The 18,340-nt window shown below is 36.1% G+C and overlaps 1 protein-coding gene and 1 long non-coding RNA gene across 2 annotated transcripts in view; both read left to right on the top strand.

Moving 5' to 3' along the window:
* The window catches only part of LOC106114582 (diacylglycerol kinase eta), a 62,804-nt gene that overhangs the window by 39,601 nt on the left and 4,863 nt on the right, over positions 1-18,340 (top strand). The window contains exons 3-13 of the mRNA XM_013307844.1: positions 7,181-7,261; positions 11,875-12,020; positions 12,096-12,294; positions 12,937-13,028; positions 15,909-16,114; positions 16,191-16,387; positions 16,558-16,703; positions 16,791-16,902; positions 16,989-17,164; positions 17,798-17,888; positions 18,045-18,142. Coding sequence (XP_013163298.1) covers positions 7,181-7,261; positions 11,875-12,020; positions 12,096-12,294; positions 12,937-13,028; positions 15,909-16,114; positions 16,191-16,387; positions 16,558-16,703; positions 16,791-16,902; positions 16,989-17,164; positions 17,798-17,888; positions 18,045-18,142 — 1,544 coding nt within the window. The remainder of the gene's footprint in view (positions 1-7,180; positions 7,262-11,874; positions 12,021-12,095; positions 12,295-12,936; positions 13,029-15,908; positions 16,115-16,190; positions 16,388-16,557; positions 16,704-16,790; positions 16,903-16,988; positions 17,165-17,797; positions 17,889-18,044; positions 18,143-18,340) is intronic.
* On the top strand, positions 17,097-18,277 carry LOC106114728 (uncharacterized). The gene is made up of 4 exons (XR_001227734.1): positions 17,097-17,164; positions 17,798-17,888; positions 18,045-18,152; positions 18,240-18,277. It is a non-coding gene; the product is annotated as an uncharacterized LOC106114728 (long non-coding RNA).

The raw sequence follows: 18,340 nt of genomic DNA, 5'->3' as shown, positions 1-18,340 counted from the left end.
TACAGTTCTATAGAAAAAAAGGTTGAAAACGTTTAAAGAGGGTTTTCGATTCCTTACACTTTTAAATAAGATTTTTTTTTCACTTATACTTTTTCTATTTGTAAAGAAATAAGATTTGAAAGAGATAGATTTAATTTTAAACTGTTTTTTATTTATACACATAATGAGTGTTACGATTTTGCTACGAAATTCGTAGCAAGCTTCGTAGCGCCCTGGCAAGAAAACGTTCGCAATTACAGCTATCAAAATGATTTAGTACCAGTATGACCTTTTTTGTGTTCCAGATAAAATGAGGCCATTAATCATAAAATGTACATTCAGACAACTTTTTCAGCTTGCGAGCGTTTAAAACGCAAGACAATATGTTAATTATATTCTTTTACTAAGAAAGTATTTGAAATTGACGAAACTAAATGTAGATATTGCTAAGAATTACAGATATAAATCTGCTATATGTGAGAGGTGTGGTAACATCGATTAAATTGTGTTCAATTATCTCCCGGAAATATTGCTAGAAAAAAATTGTTTCAAGACAGTGTGTTGTATCGCAATTCAATTTTATCTCATCCATTATATCTTTATATCGTGCGCTGTCAGATTCTAAAAACAACATTTTTACAAGGTTTAGTAAATAACAAACAAATCATTGTGTATAATATAGTGTTGTGTTTGTTCCTATTGCATCAACATATCTATAAAATATGTCGCAAACAAGGATGTTTTCCGAGCTCAATGGACCAGCTGTCGTTGTCTAATACGATCGCAGCGCTATCAAAATGGAGTGATTAATGTGGGTAACAGTTTAGCTTCGTTCCCCACACTATCGACGTGTCTATCGATACATGGCCGCGATGATAGCTTATAGACACTATTTTACGATCTTGAGCTGTTTAGATCGTCATCTTAATATGAGTCGTGATTAATTTATTAGTTCGTTTAATTCAAGGATAGTTTTTAGAACCCCAACTTATCACAAGTTGGATTTTTTCACAGCATTGTTCTTGATATAGAGGCTCTACGTCAACGAATATTGTATGCGTATAAATTTTAGCTGTAACTTTTACTCTGAACTAAACAAAATATGTGGGTTTTACATTTTTTATACGCTATTTGTTATAATCATGTTAGTCTATTTTCAGACGTCAAGTAGTTGTGTTTTGGAAGAAATAAACCTTATTTATTGCTTCTGTTTTTTAGTTTTTACTATGTAAATAAGCTTACGTGAATATTTATTAACTCGCCCACGTGATACTTTATTAAGAAATCGTAACATAACTTTATTTTCTAATATTAATGTAAAATGTTTGTGACATAATAAGCTTCTAGTTTTTTCACACTTTAAGTGTTAAAAAGTTTGTTGTGGCTAATTTAAAAACATGTTTTTTTTTGTACTTTATAGTTCCCATGTGTAAGTATTTTTTGGATAAGATTCGTAATGTTTGATGAAACATTTTTGTTCAAGGGGTAATTTATTCAGATTGAATTATTATGTAGCATTTATGAAGATATCTTTAGCGTTACATCAAAATTTCCTTGATAAAGCAAACATAACTTGAAAAGGAATGCGACGTCTCTCACAGTTCGAGCAAATATTATACGACTCTTGCTTTCACCCTACGAGGCCCGCTACGAAATAATTTCCCTCAGGAAATTTCGGCATAGCTCCTTTCACAATAAAGATGCCACAGGGTTTCGATGTAAGAGCGAAACGCAATTTACATTTATAATTTTGTTGTACATACTTATGTACTAGTATATGTTTGGACATTATTTGCTTATTCATGACTTGCTCCACAAACTTTTAATAGAAATTATTTAATTTCAAACAAGATATGTTTATTACAATCTAAATGTAAATTAAGTGCGCTATATATACTTACCACAAGAGAATCAACATCAATATTGTAAAGAACACAAAATAAGGACGACGGGAATTGAATTTTGTGAAGATTTATGAAACACGTCTACACCAAGATATGGACATGTCGCATTTATGTGTTTACCGCTGACAAAATTTTTACCAAATCCATCTCGTGATATCCAAATCCGTATTTTAATGTTTAAGCAAAATGTTTAAAAGACCCGCTAACTCTTTTAACTTGTAATACTTATAGGCTCGCTCGAGCACGCCTCTCCAAGGCTATCCTACCATTGCCAAGGCTACTACTCCGTGTGACCTTTGCGACGCGGCCTGAATACCGCCTTACTACACACTCGTTTATTTGAACTGAGGCTTTTATATACTGATCTTGCTGTCACATGATATTTTTTAAAGGAACTTGCTAGTAACCAAATATATAACTTAATGCCTTTCGCCCTTCGTGGTCAAACATGTGTCGGTCTTGCGATAGATGGCGCTTTACTTAGTTATAAATTGTTTTTGTTTAACACACACACAGCCACACAAGTACGCAACTGACGACTTCTGCAGCTCAATTGTAAACACAGCTACGATTTTTTTAATAAAACAGTCTTTCCGTTTGTATCTTTGTTCCCATAATTATTAAGCGTTTGCTTATTTCGACAAACTAGAGACCAAAATCTCTGTTTAAAATATATTTTTGTATCTGTTCTGTCAAAGATATTATTAACAGATATCGCGATATGTTATATACATATTTTGGTCTCAGGAACCTACGGTAAATTTAAATTTGATAAATATGAAATAATAAAGTACTTTTTTTTATGAAATATAATGAAATCTTTTGAACAAACGCTTGTGAATGTTCGTGACAGTTCTTTTCGCCGACCATAATTTTCTGAGAAATGAAATTATTTAAGATAAAAGACAATCGTAATTAAATTTCGAACATTTTTGTCGCATAGTTTTAAAAATATTTATTTGGACTTTTTAGAAGAAATGCTTTTTTTATTTTTGTATGGCCAGTTTTATGTTTTTAAATAAAGAAAATATACAATCAAAACTATCGGATTACGACAGAATATTACTGATTCCATTGATCACTGAAAACTCTGATTTTGAAAAATCGATGTTTTTATTCGATTTTTTGTAACATTATTAGCGTTAGAAGAGAAAAGTTGTTACAATACGTCATCGATATTAAAAAAATAAGCAAATGTGTTCTAATTTCAAAAAAATATTTTTATGCCCGCCGTTACAACGTTGTTGACAATGATTTTGATTTGATTTCGATGAAGCGTCAAATGTGACTTTAAATTGGCCCAACTATATCGGATAATCTTTATGATTTTACTGTTTTTGGTAGATAAATATATGTATAGCGTTCAGTGGGAATGTTGGTCCCAACACGAATACGGTATAATCGACGCAATACGCAATATTTATTTCTGCGCATTATTTTTTCTATAGTTATAGATGCCGGTTGTTGGCTAGGATGTAGCGTTGTCGTGATGTAACTGTAGCGTGAATGTGACCCAGAAACTGGCGGTGGCTGGGAATTAGTTGGCATTGTTATTAGCGACCTCTTCCGTCGAGACGTCGCCCGTATCACCATTGTGCTCTGCCTTCTCCGGCTTTTATATTTTCATTTTTTAAAGTCGGAGAAAGCGCATTCTAAATGAACTGGAACGTCGCTATTGTGGTTTTTTTATTTATAGAATTGTTACATAAATAAAAATACATTGTCTCAGGAAAATTACATAGTTTTTAGTAAAAAAAAAATTAAAATGTTTTTGCCTAGATGTCGCTCTAAGATAAAATTGGTGATAATGGCCAGTGAGATAAATATTTTTTTAAATATGAAAAAAATGATACTGTATTTTTTTGAAAAACTGTTTTTTTTTCGTTCCATTTTGAAACATCGTCTGTAAGTCAGTGCTCAACATTGTAACGATGTTCGATGGTCGTCTATATCTATATAATTAGTAAAATAAGAGTGTCTGTATGTAATGTAAAAAATACTAATTTTTAAAAAGTATATCTGCTTGTCCGCAAGTTAACGTTTGTTCCGTGTAATCTCCGAAGTTAATGGACCAAATTCGTCGGGCCTTTACTGGAAGATGGCTGTTGTGTGCTGGAGTAACTTAAACTATTACTTTCCTTTATACTACACTAACGAAAATTGAAAGAAATTAAGCAATTATGCAGTTAAAATTCAAATAAATAATTTATGCCCGCCGTTTTTAGGTTGAATTTTCATGGTTGAATGTCAAATATGATCTATAAAATTAGCTATAAAATAGAATTCATAATACAAACCTAGTATTCAGAGTAAACAATGACAAGAGATATTATTAAAATGCTTTATTATCACAGAGTTCTGATATTAAATACGACACAACAAAAGAAGAAAGGACGGCGTTTTTTATAAAATTGCCCGCAAAGTAAAACCGAAATTAATTAATATATTTCCCCTGTGAGTTGCGAATGTACAAGGAATTAATTATGAAATGTTCAATTTTTTAAAGAGATATTTTGAAATATTAAACCTGCATTCATGTAATAAAAAATATACGCTTTTCAATCAACCAATGGTTGTCTATTAAAGACAATTTTTTTTTAACTATTAAAAAATAAATTAAAAAAAACAGCCTAAAAATACCTATAATTTTTCTACTATTATTTCTATATTTATCTTAGTTACAATTTTATATTTACGAAAAAAAAAACATTTTCAAGTACATTTTCCAGTATTCAAAAGGGTTCAACCTTTACTGAGCTTTTGAAAATATAATGAGCATCGCAAAGGTCAGAGAAGGGTTGTAAAAAATTGTATAAAAGCCCAAAATTAGCTTAGTTCTTGCATTTTGCATGATTTTAGTTCTTATATACAAAGTACTAACACATATATGTACATTTAATCACAAGTTTGAAATCATGTTCGCAATTTGAACAGTTTTAAGACGCCCGAGGGAGTTTGCGCCATCGTGATAGTCCTTCACTTGTTTTAACCGGTCATTTGTAATTCACACTTACTAATCCCAAGAAGTAAGAAGTGCTCTCTTTTAAATTAGTATTTTTTAAATTGTTCATAAAAATCTTGTACTAACTACGTATATAAAATGTCTACAGATCCTTGTTTATATTTAAGTCTTATGCACTATAATCCGAGGCCCCGAATAAGATGTACGACATGTTGTCTAGTTCCGCGAAACCTCGACATCTGCTCGCCGGCGGGATACGTTTATTGCTGTGGTCAACCAGCTGTGAAAATAGAGCGTAAGGGCGCGTTTCCACGGTATACGATTCTGTACAAAACGCAGACAGCGTAACGTGTCCGTCAGTTAGGCCCGTCGGGATTAACTTCGAGTTAATCGCTATTTACAATGAGTGTGCGTACCGTGGTCTTACAATCTTAGAGTAACGTACTGTGGACACGTGCCTTTACACATCAAGACAACATAAAGTTCACCACATCAGCGTTAAACAACGCACTATTTTATACTTTTTTATGTTGTTAAGCAGGAACGTTACATCTGGAGTCATTTTCAAATAATTCGTCAATTAATCGTTGTACAGTTTGCTCCTGGAATAGTTCTTTACAGACATGTCTTGGTGCTATAAAACCAAGCAAATAAAACATGACCAATGTATTTACGACACACGAAATGTCTTAGAATTCAAGTAGAGTACATATTCATTCATAATTAACAATCAGACGTAACAATATTTACATTTACATAAACAACATCTTGTACTCTTGTGTTTTGTTCACGATTGTACAAATATGTATGTATGAATTTTAATTAGTTACCGAAATGGTTCACATGCATTAAACAAAGTTTATTTTGCATATGCGAAGTGCTGACGTCTTGTACACGTTCTAACGACCACAAATAAGCTATGAAGCTGAAGGCAACAACAGCAAACAAATACGGTACACAATGTTTACTCATTAATTTTAGCTAAGACGTTTATATGTTGTATAATGTAAATGTTTACATAACTATTGCACAGTTGGCATTGAATGTTAGTTGGCCACTTTGTTTTATTGTTAAATAGCTAATAGTTACTCTATTTTATTAATAACAAATTTCTGCCAGTCTGCGCCCGCGGTTAAGGACGACGTATGACGTTTGCTTCAAGAGTAGAGTGTATGGGCATTTAGTAAGCTAGCGCGTAGCAGCATTCAACCACGACTTAACATCAGGTGGGACGTAATCAAGCGTTAGTTTATTCAATATAAAAAAGCGACGGGCACAAGTTCTGTACCCTGTATGTATATTTACTTGCTTATGTAGGCAATGAATTAACTTTATCATATAAATAATCTCTTTGAAGTCTTGTTTATAAAAATTCAATAATCTTTCTCCGGTATGTTCATCTCGTACCTGCTCCCATTGTTATACCGTATTGAATAGCAATATCGGGCGAAACTACAAAGATGTAGGTTATCTAGATATGACAACTAGGTCATAAATGAACATTTATTCATGCTTTTATCACAATAGATAACTAAATTTAAAACTAAAGCTAAAAGAAATTATAAAAGGCGTATAGTAACTTAGTGCTTCCATTTATATTATTTTCGTTACAGTTTTAGTAACGAAAATAATTGACAACAAGAGATATTTAACAAAACAAACTTTGTAATATTATTGAAACATGTCTCTTCCAAACGATTCCCTTGATGTACATCTTGTGACGGCGAACATCCCCGGGGCGACCCGGGCGTGCATTATTCATATGGGACTTTACGGCGAGCCACCTCAGTATACTGACGTCACAACTCTATGAAATATATTATTATTTGAAATGTTGAAAGTATATTTAGGTAGCTTGAAAAGGTACTTTTAATGAACTTGTTTTTTTTGTGATAATATTTCATCAGATTTTGTAGGCATCTTGTATTAATGCTTGTCCCTCGCTGATGTAGTTATGCAGTATAGTTTCCTGCATTATTCATTCCTAGCTTTCGCCTACCACTCCGTCGGCGCGGAATAAAAAAAAACTTAATTAGCCTATGTGTTATTCCAGACTATGTTCTATATCTATGTCAAATTTCATCAAGATCCGTTCAGTCAGTCTGGAGATTCCTTCTAACAAACATCTAAACTTTGGCATTTATAATATTACGAAGAAGGAAGTTAGTTTGAATGTTAAGGATTTTTTTGTTATCAAGCGATTCTACGACTACGGAAATATCAAAGAGTTAACTTTTTCATTGTATGTTTGTCATTCATTTGTTTGTCTTTGTGATGAAAATAATAGCAAAGATATTGGTGTGATAACACATGCTAATTTTAATTATTGTTGCAGAGTCAACTGTGGGACGAGTTTGAACTAGAAGACGCGACCTTCGCGGAGTGCAGCATCAACAACGCTAACAATAGCTTTCAAGTAAGCACGCCTTATACTAGCGATACCTGCGACTTCGCATAGACACCACTATAGAGTAATAAATATAGCCTATGTCACTCGGAATAGTATAGCTTCCCAACGGTGAAATAATTTTTCAAATCGCTGCAGTAGTTTGGGAGCCTAATTAATATAAACAAACAAATGTATTTTTAATATTACTAGCTGTTGCCCACGGTTTCGTCTGTAACCGTCTGTTCTTCCAAGCTATGTATGTATGTACCTTGCTACGTACACACAAGGCAAATTTCATGTCTTTGCTGAAGTTCTGTACTTACCTTCTAACATGCATGCATGGATGACCATCCAAACATTCGCATTTACAATATTAGTAAGATTTAATTAAGATTTATTAGATAGTTATAGAAACTACATAATGAATGAATTGAGTGTGCTATCCTAAACAGTATTCTATCCAAAATTATTGATAGATGATATTAAGGGATGATACCGATGATACTTAGGGATGATAGCGTTTCAGATATAATTAACGTGACCTCAATACGTGATGGAGCTCAGTGTCGTAGGCTGGCAAGTAGGTCGCGCAATAAAGATGGCGCTGCGATCACTCACTACCTCCCCCTCTACCTCACTGCCGGCCCTCATCTGTCACACGTCGCTGAAGATTGTTCAGCTTTAAGAGGTTAATAAAACATAGCACCGGTAATATAGAAATTTATTACCAACCTACCTGGTACTGGTGATATCAAAAGTGTAGCTTACGCGAGATTATTTTGCTACGTCCCTTGAATAAGATGAGAGCTTGACAATTACTTAGTAAATAAACCTCTTTCATAAGTCTAGTGGGCCCCGAATTTTCACGCATTGATTGAAATTCGACCTTAATTCATTATCAAAGACTATTCTAATTTTTAAAAAATGCTTCCTGAACATTTTCTCGACGATAAATTTGATGTTATATTAATTTGATACATAATAAATATACATGTTTTTATTTTGAAGGACAGTGTTACATACTAACCATGGGTTTCTTAAACCAAAATCTCTGTACAAAAGATGTCGTCATCTTTGATGAAAGAGAGTTGACAATATGTTTTAAAGGAAGATTTTAACCTCAGAAACCCACAGTAAGAACGAACGGAATTAAGAACACTCGAAATCGACAAGCTCGCATAGATATATAAATGTGAAAGGGGAGTGACAGGATTGCGCCAAAGGAAAATCCGAAATCTGCTTGCGGAACATTGTAGATTACGGTCGTGAGTTATTTAAAAATTGCAACAGAAATTTGTGAATGCAATTTTCCTTTTTAAAATATATTTAATATTTTTATTATTATCAAGTATATTTATAACATTCACAATATAGTTTCACTTGAATGGTTCTCTTATAATGAACTCTACATACAAATATAGCCCACTCTATGCCGCCATATTGGATTGCCAGCTTGAATACTCTTGCTGCACAATAAACTATTGTGCGACTGAAATGATGCAGACTCCAACAGATGTTAATATTAATTTCTTTATTACTTACATGTTAAAGGCTTTTATTTGAGCTATATTTACTTGCGGCATGTATTATATAATTTGAAATATTTTTAAATTACGTGGAAAAATTAAAAATACTAGCTGTCGCCTGCGACTCCGTCCGGATGGTATTAAAAATAACTTAATTATTAGCTTATGAGTTCTGCCAGACTATGTTCTACATCTATGCCAAATTTCAACGATATCCATACAGGTGTTTGCGAGATATCTGCAAACAAACATACGGAGTTAATATTATGTTGGTAAAAAATTCAGTACCGACTTGACCAAAACCCTATTGTCATGCAACGTTTTCGTTAGGTTTACCTTTTATCTTCACGTCTCCATGTACAATCCTCGAGAGAAAGGAGGAGAAAATAAAACATTTTTACTCAACTAATAGAAAGTTTATGATATTGCATAATACTTCTTATGTGAACAAAACACGTGTAAGATGTATTCAAATACGCGTACAATAATATAGAAACAATTATTTTGTAAAAGCAGTTACATCATTTGCTTCGAGAGACTTACGTCATTTCTCAGCGAACACGAATATTTTCATCCAGTTTCCTTTAGTTACATTGTTTTGAGAAATTTCTCCTTTGTTGCTAATATCAAACATTTTAAACATATTCTTTAAGATAAAATAAATGACGTAATTTATTTTAAAGGCGAAGTTTTTAATACAACTGTGGGGATTGCACGAATATTTGTGACTAACGCCATCGTGTCATCATCGACAAAATTTATATTGAAATTCGGGCAGTGCCCCCTGCCGGCCGTAAAGTACACTAAAAATCTCATACTAATTTTGACATATTTGACATTGACAATACGAAGGCGCTTGTCGAAAATATTTGTGCTAGGTGCACTTAAATGTTGAATAAAATATATATTTAGTTATCTTCTTTCAGAATCCCTTACGAAAAGAACAAATTTAAAAAGTAAATAAAGGTTTATAGTAACGGGCAGTTTGGTAAAAGGCACTTTGTAGCAGGAGCCTAAATGTCGCAGTTATTTTTAATGTTTTCAATTACCCTGGACTCAGTTAAATCGTATTTTTAGGCTGTAGTGTACGCTCAATACACTTTAACGGCTGGAAATATTTATCGCTGAATAAAATGTAACAATTTGTTTCTAATTGGTATATTATTTGTTATTCCTATATTAATTTTTGGAATAGAGCCAATATTTTTTGTCTATATTTTTTTAGAATTCAAATTGTATTCCATATTCAAATATTCGTCATGTTAGTGAATGGACATGAAATAAATTGTAACTGGCAACCGTGTTGACTTGCGGAGAAGAATTTAAAATAAAAAATTTCGAATGAAGCTGACGAATATAAAGTCTTCGCACTCATTCTCTTTACAAAAAACAAACAGAGATAACAATATAACCAACAATTAAGTAAACATTGTACGAATAGCAAAGTAAACGGAAAATATTTCAAAATCTCAGCATTATGTTGGAAACTCTCCGCTGAAACGTAAATGTATATTTACAAAACATTTAGGACGGCAGGGACGCAGCAATTGCGACTCGGAAGTGCCGGCACCCTCGTTAAGATGTACTTGTTTTATTTATTCAGGCCCTGTGTTTGCGAGCTTCGATACGTGAAATGACAAGTAGGCAAATTGTAAGCTTATGTTTTACTAGCTGTCGTCCGCGACTACGTCCACGCTGATTTAAAAAAATAAATATCCATCTAACCATACATCCAAACATTCGCATTTATAATAATGGTAAGAAAGCTAAAAGCTATAAAATTTTGGATAAGCCTACGTATATAACATTTATATTTTTTAGCACTGTTAGTTACACTCACTCGAATATGTTTTAGTGCCATTACTTGTACGCCTTTTGTTATTTTAAATGCATTATGCTGACATTTCGATTATTACAGCGATTGATATTTTTTTTTTGGTAAATATGAAAAATAGTAATGAGGATTTAAAAAGTTATGTAATTTCTAACCAACTTATTAATTTATAAGTTTTTTTTAAATAAAAAGTTTCTACTCTATGGACATTATACGTACACGCGTTTATTTTTACGACAAGTCTAACCTTTGGTATCTCGCGGTCTTTTAAGGCCTATCTCCGAATAATGCTTTTATTTCAATAAAGGGCACATTACACCGCGATCACAACCTCCCCGGGACCATTCCCTACTTAATGTAAAACCTTTTATCTCCGCCATTTTGGGGACGTTTTTGTCAAAGCTACGTGAGCTGTTTCCGGGATACAGAGTTATTATATACAGTTGTTCTTATCTATCGTTGACAATAATGTATACCTAAGACCGTGTTTTAGATAAATACTGCACGGTGACGGTGAATTAAGTAAGTTTGTAGGCCACAGGAATGATAGAACCTATTATGAATATTTGTAACGTCTTCTTTTGTTTAAGATTTGTCTATCTTTACGCCCGATGGAGGCGTTGGACAAAACTAATACAAATTTTATCAACGACGTTGCGACATCGCTCTTGCAAATTTTCTAGCTAGGCCATCTGGGATGGTAAACCACCAAGTGTCATTAATGACACGCGTGCCGTTGGTTTTGACATATATAAATAGGTATTTTATTGGAATAAATTAAAATAAATTATACACGGAAACAATTTTGAGATCACAATCCATAGAAGTCTCTGTTCGTATCCTGTGCTGTCTCTGCAAGGGTAAACTTGGACCAACTTAAATTGCTATCTCCAAGTTGAAGAGCTTCGGGCGCCTCATTGTTATTCTTAACAAAACTTATTTTCAATTTAACATCTTTTAATTAAGTATCACATTGTATTAAACTTCTTCGTTATTCATTCAAGTAAAAGTTACGTTTGTCAAAGAAAGTAGAGATTAAATAAATGTTTTGTACAGTTTTTCAACTTTTCGGAAATTTTACAAATCTATTTCAGCATTTTGTTAATTATATTCGTACTTTTTTAATAAAATCCTGCAATATCAATATTGAATCCCGAATGTTTTAAATTTTTATTTATGAATTTTCATAGAGATTTATGGAGACCAGAAAGATGGTGCTTATGGATCTTTTTAGAATTCTCTGTATTTTTACGTGTTCGTCTAATGGTTGTACGTTATAGGTGATAACAGCGCGACGCTGCGTGGTGCTGTGCGCGGAGAGTCGCGGCGATATGGAGTCGTGGGCGAGCGCGCTGCGTGGGGCGCTGCACCGCGGCGCCGACGTCGCCGACCTCGTCGCTCGCCTTTCCTCTGGGGACCACCATTGGTACACATGATACATTGGACAATACAATAATACTCATTTATTTAAAGCGTCAAATGACTCCTCAACTTTACTTAGGTATGCGGCAACACACGCGCGGCCGACTTTCTGCAACGTGTGCCGCGAGCCGCTGGGCGCGCTGGGCACGGCGCACGCGCTTGCCTGCGAGCTATGCAAGTACAAAGCGCACAAGCGCTGTGCCGCACGCGCGCCTCCATCCTGCAAGTGGACCACACTCGCCTCACTCGGCCCACACGTCGTTGAAGACGCTGAAGGGGTAAAAATTGCGAATTTCAATTTCTCTTTAAACAATAATATGGGATATATAGTTGCTATAGATTATTCGGTTTTAAGTTTTTGTCAAGGTTACACGCATTCATGCACTCATTGTAATGTAGGAGAATTTTTGTGTCACAATTTTTGTACAGTGAAATTTTTTAACGTAATAGCATTCAAATTTATTCGGCTATGTTGAAATTATTAGCCGCGAAGGGACCGGATGGTCATAATACAACATCCTTCCACGCTTCACAACCCTCGAGAGGGATGCTCGTTGCTCGTTAATTTGGGAAAGCTTTCAGCACAAAATAAAATACATGTTCCACTCCATCTTTTGTGAATCTTATCTTTTCAACTTTTCAATCCGTACGCTTCAGTGAAAGTAATCCAGTTATATTCAAACCTTCTCAGCTTTCAGCATTGAAATGTAATCAAGAGTAACACAGTAATAAAAACAAATAAGCATGAATTTCCCAAATAGTGTATTATTTGTTTTCGTATTAATATGAGAGAGAAATAAATTAGAAAATAGTAAAATTTAATGAAGTTATATTCACAACGAAAATGAATTGCGATTTCTAGCGCCTAACATTTTCTATTAGCTAAATAGCAAGAGAGTATATTCTTCATTTTGTTGCAGAACATAATAATGCCGCACCAGTGGCTGGAGGGCAACCTGCCTGTGGCCGCCAAGTGCGACATCTGCGACAAGACCTGCGGCTCTGTGCTGCGGTGAGTAACACATGCCAGAGGATTAATGCATCTTAGTACTTTTTACAAATAACGTTAAAATTTTTGTAACAATTTAACAATAGCTGTTGCCCGCGACTCCGTCCTTAAAGATTTAAAAAAAAACCTAAGTAAGTAACTTTTTAAGAACTATGTTTTACATCTGTGCCAAATTTCAACGAGATCCGTTCTGCCGTTTTGAAGATATCTTCAAACAAACATCCAACCATTGAAACATTCGCATTTATAATATTTGTAAGATTTAATTAGCGTATTTATATTAAATGGTCTCTTACGTTTTTCACTTAGTTATTTCAACTTTTATTAGTTAACACTATTTTCCTATTCATTGCTACACTATTACTGCAGTATACGTATTGAATTGCATACAAACGTAATGCGAATGGCTCTACAAATAGACATGTTCATGGTCTGTCGAGCTGCGGGCAACAAAGTGCCATTACTGAGATGGCCTACACTAATCGTTATGGTACAACGTCTATATAATGTTGTATTGCAAATTCCAATTGCAATAGCGTAATAAACCTTTATTGTTTAACGTAAGCAGATACTAACTACCATAACGTCATGAATTGCTCGATTATTAAGGATAAAAGCTTTTCATTATCATCAGCTAACTATATGTCCCCGCTGAGGGGCTCGGAACTCTATGTTAGGGGTGACTAGGCCATAGTCAACCACGCTGGCCCAGTGCGGGTTGATTTCACATTTATCTTTAAATTTCTTCTCAGATATGTACAGGTTGCATCACGATGTTTTCATTCATCGTAAGAACGTCGAATAAATGCACATATGTAAAGCAGTATAATTTTTTAATTAATTCATATTGATTTATTATTACAAATTTAATGAAAATAAGCAACTTGTTCCATTTATAAGTCTACGAATATATTTATTCTTTGAGATATAGTAAAATACCTAAGATATTTATATCTGAGTTGATGAAGACATTCCGCGTTATCGTACAATAAGGGTCACCCTACAAACGTTCCGGGCGACATTTACTGAAAGCGGTTTGAATTTAAAATGAAGCACCGGCAGAATGTCGGTCACCCAGATCTAATTTAGACCGACAGAGTACGATGACTGCTGGAAAGTGTAGCTGCAACGACATAACTCCACGTATGATAAACAGTGGCTTTCCACAGTGACATTCCTATTGACACATAGTCTGTTTTATCAAAGACCATAAAAGAGATAACAACAAGTACTTATTACGACAGTGGAATTCAACGGTTAGATAAAATAAAGCTGTCGGCCGTGACTTTGTCCTCGCGGAAAAATACTTTGTAAGTAGCCTATTAGTACTTAAAGGCTAAGTGCTATATGTATACCAAATTCCAGCGATATCCGTATCCGTATGATCTGTTCATCGTGTCCAAAAAGAACGCGAACACGAAACTTTTTGGCGGTAAAATCAAACCTAAATTTTACAACACGTTATTAAGGACAACACAATTATTTATACTTTTGTGAGAAATTATTGAACAGTATAAAGAAAAGACTATAAATAGGTCTAGTCGGTACCGACACGGGTCTAATTATACGTGAGTTTTATAACACAATTATTTACTTAATTTGCATAACACATTTAGAATAATATCTTTTATAATAATAATATCTTTTGTAAGACAAGATAGCGCGTTGGATAATGGTGTAGTTTAACAATGTACATTAAAACACAAAGCTGTATAAAGCATTACAAAACCTCCGCGTAAGCTTTGACCTACATTTTATATTTGTGCAACTCGCTATGGAGCATTAGAAGTTTTTAAAATTTTTCAAAGATATAACAACTAATGGCGTGAAAACGACTTCGAATTTTTGCATTCTTTTTAACTATTCTTACTTTATTTTCCTTTACCAAGTTTTTGATATTTAACAGCTATAATTAGTTAGAGAAAATAGAGTCTTATTGGAACACTTAAATAGATTAATTTGCGATATAAAGTAAGAAGATTTCAACGTCTGAAGTAGAGAAGATGAAATATTTCTCGTTGTTATAAACAATAACAACAAATCTATCATTAATCAAGTTTATTTAACGAAGTTGTACAGTACTCCACAAAGTTTCTCTCCCACTTTGTTAGCGTATAGATTTCAGAAGCCACTCGTCGCCTGACTTGAGTGCACTCGGTACAAGAATTGTCTAACAACGTCTACTCGGGTTGCCGACGCTTTAGTAAACTTAAGATAGATTGATATAGCTACTTTTACGTACAATTGTTGATTTTATCTCGTCCTCAGTGGATGTAAGTGTATTGGAAGCCATAAATCAAAGGATGTGTGGTGAAACAAGCGATTTCTAACCAACGATTTATTTAATCAACAAGTAACATCGCCAGTTTTTGACTTAACTTTCACTGTCTAAATTTGACCATATTGGTGATTCTGAGGGTTCTATAAAAGATATTAGTAATGAAGGAAAAATTCAAAATACAAGTTTAAGTTCTTCGTGGTTATTTATACCAAATGATACCATCGAAGTCATTGTATTGTTCGTCGTAATAAAAAATTACATATCTGCAAGGTCTTTGCGAACAAAGCTTTCATCGATAATACACGATCGATATTTAACGTATGCAATGGTTTTTATTCTTCCATTCTCCGTATATGTTACTGCCGACCGAAGTTTTTATCAGTAGAACCGTCAGGAAAGCAAAAATATGTCTCATTTTCAATAAATATTCTGTTATTAAGAAAATTCAAGTTCAATTCATATATGTAATATATTTTCTGACAAAATTAAAAGTGATAACAGAGCCACTCTCATCGAACAACATGTTCGGGGGACTGGGAATTATTGTCTCCTACACTACTTACCAATTTTAGAATTATGGTATTTGATGCTTTTTAATTTAGCTTGCAAGATTTCCGTTGCGTGTGGTGCCGTAAGTGCGTGCACGCGCAGTGCCGGCCGGGCTGGCGCGCCGCGTGCTCGCTGGGCCCCGCGCGCGCCTCCGTCGTGCCCCCCACCCGCTTGCACTCCGTGGGGCCCGACGACGGCTGGCTGCCCGACAGACCGCCCAACGCCTCGCCGCTTATTGTCTTCGTCAACTCTAGATCAGGTTGGCTTTTACCGAAGAAATCTTAAGACTACGACATGATTGTGATTTCAGGTAATATAATAAAATTATATTGCAGGCGACAACCAGGGTGTGAAGTTTCTCCGGCGCTTCAAGCAGCTGTTGAACCCGGCGCAGGTGTTCGAGCTGGCGGGCGCGGGGCCGCGGCTCGGGCTGCGGTTGTTCCGACACTTCGCCCCGCTGCGCGCGCTCGTCTGCAGCGGCGACGGTTCTGTCGGCTGGGTGCTGCAGGAAATTGACAAGCTCGATATGCATGTACGAGTACATATCTTCCCAACTACATTCTCATTTTCCAAAATATTTAATATATTTTCAAATCTCTTCACAAAAAAATCCTAAATCTCTCTCTTTCTCTGTGGCTTACAATGGCATAATTTAATTTGTTGCCTTCTTTGTCATTGTTGTTGTTGATCTGTGTGGCACAGCAACAAGTGCAGACGGCGGTGCTGCCGCTGGGCACGGGCAACGACCTGGCGCGAGTGCTCGGCTGGGGCGCCTCCTGCGACGACGCCGCCAACCTGCAGCAGCTGCTCGAGCGGTACGAGCGCGCCTCTACCAAGATGCTCGACAGGTCAGGAATACCATGTTGCACTGACACTTATATCTAGGTCACCGTTCAATCGCCTTTGCGATCCTTGAATATTGAACATTTTCTTAGGTGGTCGATCATGACGTTCGAGCGCGCGCTGACCGCGCCCCCGCCTCCCCCCGTGCCGCCCGACCTGCTGGACGAGTCCACGCTGCTCAAGAACTTGCAGGATATCATGCAGGTAGATCATCGGATGTAAATACACAAGTAAATCTCCAGAAGGATCACATAATATAACCGTGGTGTGATGTGAAATGTTTGATGAAGGCGGGTGAGGTGAGGTGCGCGGCGAGCAGGTCGCTGCGGGAGGGGTGCGCGCGTCTGGCGGCGGCGGGGGAGTGCGCGGGGGGCGGGGCGGCGCGCGCGGCACACCGGCTGCGGCGCGCACTCTCGTTGCTGCTGCACGCCAGGACGCACCTCGCGCACGACCACGCGCGCTGCAGGTCTGCACCACACTCACATTGCATACCATTCCGACTTTCAAAGAGCTCTTATATGTAGCAAAACTGCAGTATGCTCGCGAACTTTAACATCGCTTCAAGAAGAGCCCACATTAATATGACTATATCGTAGTTGGTCTTTTTACTTAAATCCTAGACAAAAAACAATTATATTACCATAGTTACAATTAGTTATGAAACATATCCATGTAATTTAGATTTTTAAAATAATTTTCAGTTTTGAGTATAAATATTGATAGGTTGTCAAACAATAATATTTCTTTAAATATTGATAAGTTTTGATGTTATCGGTGGGCCGTGGCGCGCGGCACGGTAGCCTTTGCAGTAGTCCTACAGACGAGCAAGAGCTCTGCAGGTCAGCTCTCAAAGTTCATTATAGTAGAGGCACATAGAGTAGTCGACCGGCTCCCCTACACTCTTGCACCTCCTACATGTAGTTGGAGCTACCTATCGACTCACTAGAATTTGTAGCAAAATTAGATGCATAAGGTTTGTAAGTTTTAAAGAACAATTTAGCGATGCAAAAGTAAACAGATGACACGCTATAAACACAGAATGGATTCATTAACTATGAACTATTAAGACTGACTCCGTCGCATACTACAATTTGCATAGATCGTGGGAGCCGGCGGAGAACACGACCAGTGACAGCGAGCCTGATGCTCCCGCGGTCGCCGAGAAGGGCATCATTGAAAAGACTGAAAAGGTATACATACATAGCACCGTAACAAATGTAAATAAAAACTCAAATGTGAATTATAATACATTAAAAGCTATTTCAATAGTTTTGTTTTTGTGTATCAGACATGTACAGACAATCTAATTTATCTTGTCGAATATAAAATGATATGTATGTTGGCAGGAGCAGCTGAACTGGGCGGCGCGCGGCTGCTCGCTGGCCGGGCGCGCTGACAGCGTGCGGCGCGCCCTGCGCTCCCTCGTGCGCACCCTCGTGCACTTGTACCCGCAGGTACATACATGTACACATTTACACCGCATGTGTACACAATTACATCGCAATTGTACACATCATGCATTTATACAATTGCAATCCTAGCAATCTGCATCGCAGCAAGAAGCAGGAGGCTGGAACGAGATCACTGGAGAAGCGGGGGCGGATACTGAACGTGCTGGGGCTGGGGCTGGGGCGGGGGCCGG

The sequence above is a fragment of the Papilio xuthus genome, unplaced genomic scaffold (genome assembly GCF_000836235.2).
Source record: "Papilio xuthus unplaced genomic scaffold, Pxut_1.1 DF828037.1, whole genome shotgun sequence".
Lineage (NCBI taxonomy): Eukaryota > Metazoa > Arthropoda > Insecta > Lepidoptera > Papilionidae > Papilio > Papilio xuthus.
The sequence above is the reverse complement of the archived record's forward strand: the minus strand, read 5'-3'. Positions and strand labels throughout refer to the sequence as shown.